This window comes from Octopus bimaculoides, chromosome 7 (assembly GCF_001194135.2).
Source record: "Octopus bimaculoides isolate UCB-OBI-ISO-001 chromosome 7, ASM119413v2, whole genome shotgun sequence".
Taxonomy (NCBI): Eukaryota; Metazoa; Mollusca; class Cephalopoda; order Octopoda; family Octopodidae; genus Octopus; species Octopus bimaculoides.
Window position 1 is genome coordinate 22359687 of NC_068987.1, and position 2947 is coordinate 22362633.

At 39.3% G+C, this 2947-nt stretch overlaps 1 protein-coding gene across 1 annotated transcript in view; it reads right to left on the reverse strand.

Annotated features, from left to right (window-relative positions):
- LOC106870463 (cadherin EGF LAG seven-pass G-type receptor 1) overlaps positions 1 to 2947 on the reverse strand; it is a 143646-nt gene that overhangs the window by 7139 nt on the left and 133560 nt on the right. Inside the window, exon 21 of the mRNA XM_052969136.1 lies at positions 1503 to 1544. Within this exon, the coding sequence (XP_052825096.1) occupies positions 1503 to 1544 (42 nt within the window). The remainder of the gene's footprint in view (positions 1 to 1502; positions 1545 to 2947) is intronic.

Below are 2947 nucleotides of genomic sequence, written 5' to 3' on the forward strand. Positions count from 1 at the left end.
TTCAGGTCGAGTAGCCCATCCTGCTCAAAATGTCCCTGAATAAGGTTTGTTTAAGGATGTTGAGCAAAACACCCATGTTTCCAAAGGTGAATTATTCAGACCCCAAAGAATTCCTCTCAACACATGGCTATGATTCTCCCCCACTACTTCTGCTCGTGATCAGAGATGCACATATGGTCAACCACCAAGGGACATGCTCAACTGGTTATGGTCAAACAATTGACAAGCAAATCTGTGGTATTGAGCAGAATATTTGCTGTAGCCCATCTTTTTATACCAAGACAAAACAATGTACATGATAACACTTCCAATCAATTAAGATCAGAAACCATGGGAGCCACTGCCTGGTTCTGCATCCGGGCATATTATTATTATTTTGTTTGACTTTTGCTTTGCATTTGTACAAGTTGGATCCAAGTCTCACCTAGAGACCTCAAGAGACAACAAGTTAGAAGTTCATGTAGGTGTTATGCCTAGGGTACCATATATTTCGATTTGTACATAGTGTTGTTCTAGAGAATGTTTATGAAACCATAAGAAAATTATGTGTTTGTTATTATTATTATTATCATTATTATTATTTTACCGTTTTTCTTTCGTAATCAATTCAATTATTCATTCTATCGATAAATGACTCATATCTAGGATGAAGTGCAGTTTTGGTCCCGAGGTAGCAGAATCTTGGGCCTTTGTGACCAATAAAAGAAATCATTATTGCAAGTATTTGGGAGATACGAGATAATCAATTACATCGACTCCAGTGCTCAAATGATACTGTTTTATCGACCCCGAAAGGATGAAAAACAAAGTCTATCTCGGCAGTACATGAACTCAGAATGTAAAGCCGGAAGAAATGCCGCTGAGCATTTTGTCCGGCGTGCTAACGACTCTGTCGACTCTGTCAGCTCACCGCCTTAATCATGTTGGCACTCCGTCGCTTACGTTGTCGAGGGTTCCAGTTGATCCGATCAACGGAACAGCCTGCTCGTGAAATTAACGTGCAAGTGGCTGAGCACTCCACAGACACGTGTACCCTTAACGTAGTTCTCGGGGATATTCAACGTGACACAGTGTGACAAGGCTGACCCTTTGAATTACAGGCACAACAGAAACAGGAAGAAAGAGTGAGAGAAAGTTGTGGTGGAAGAGTACAGCAGGGTTCGCAACTATCCCCTGCCGGAGCCTCGTGGAGCTTTAGGTGTTTTCGCTCAAGAAACACTCACAACGCCCGGTTTGGGAATCGAAACCGCGATCCTATGACCGCGAGTCCGCTGCCCTAACCATTGGGCCATTGCACCTCCACTGCCTTAATCATAAATAATTATAATAAAGAAATCAAACAGTAACAAGTACGTGTGTTTATTGTTGATTTAATAAAGATTAATTTAATGATTAAAACGTTAAAGAATAAACTCTTAAAAAGATATACAAAAAAAAAACGAAAATAAAAATAACAAAAACAATAAAAAACGAGAAGAAAGAATAAAACAAGAGGTACTTACATCAATATTCATCAAACAATGGAATATAAAGAAGAAGAGGCCCTTTAAAAACAAAACAGTAAAAAGCGTTTAAATTTGGTAAATAAACAATATTGATTTTTAACAAACAGGCACAAGGTCACAGAATTTAGAGAAGGAAGGTGTTGAAGATTGTATTGGTCCCCACCAATTCTTGGCTGGCGGTTTATTATATTGAATCCTATAAGAAAAAGTAAAATTACACACGGCCGGGGTTGAACTCAGACTGTAAACAGACGTAATTAAAATAATCTTTTCTACTCTAAGCACAAGGCCCGAAAATTTTGGGGTGGGGGCTCAGTCGATTAGATCGACCTCAGTACGTGACTGGTACTTTATTTATCGACTGCATACCGTCTGCATACAGACTGCTCCGATCCTTTAACAGGTCTGTCACTCCATCGGACTGGTACTTTATTACTGGTACAGTTCTGTCACTCCATCGGACTGGTACTTTATTACTGGTACAGTTCTGTCACTCCACTGGACTCGTACTTTATTATCGACCCAGGAATGATGAGAAGCAACTTTGATCTTTATTCTTTTTATTCTTGTGCTTGTTTCAGTCATTTGACTGCGGTCATGCTGGAGCACCGCCTTATAGGGCTGTAGTGGAAGAAATCGACCACAGGACTTAATCTTTGTGAGCCTAGCACTTATTCCATCGGTTCCTTTTGTCGAGCCACTAAGTTACGAGGACATAAACACTCCAGCATCGGGTTTAGGTGATGGCGGGGGTGGAGGAGCAAACACAAGCACACACACGTAGATACACACACACACACGTACACACTCACATACACGCAAATACACACGCACACACATATATATACAACGGGCTTCTTCAGTTTCCGTCTATGAAATCCACTCACATGGTTTTGGTCGGCCTTAGGCTATAGTAGAAGACACTACTAGCCCAAGGTGCCACGCTGTGGAACTGAACACGGAACCATGTGGTTGGGATGCATGCTTCTTACCACACAGCCACGTAAGATTCCACCAGAAAACATAACTCGATGAAAAACCCACAAGGTATCTTGTCCGAAATAGTAATGATTCTGGTTAGAAAGATGCTACTATGTAATTAATTCTAAGTCATAATTTAGGAGTACTCGAGTGGAAATATATCGGATACTATCATTATTCGCTTGTGACTTCACTGCGGTACATAGTTTTTATGTGATTTATGGATAAAAGGAGAATGTAGAGGTGTGTGTCTCATTATATGAATGTAAGTACGCATGTATGTGTATGTGTACACGTATATATGGACGTATGTATGTATCTATGTCAGTACATGTGAATCTATCTATCTATCTATCTATCTATCTATCTAATCTATGTACTTATATCTTTAAATATAAATATTCAAATGTATGTATGTATGTATGTACTATGTATGTATATATATATATATATATATATAT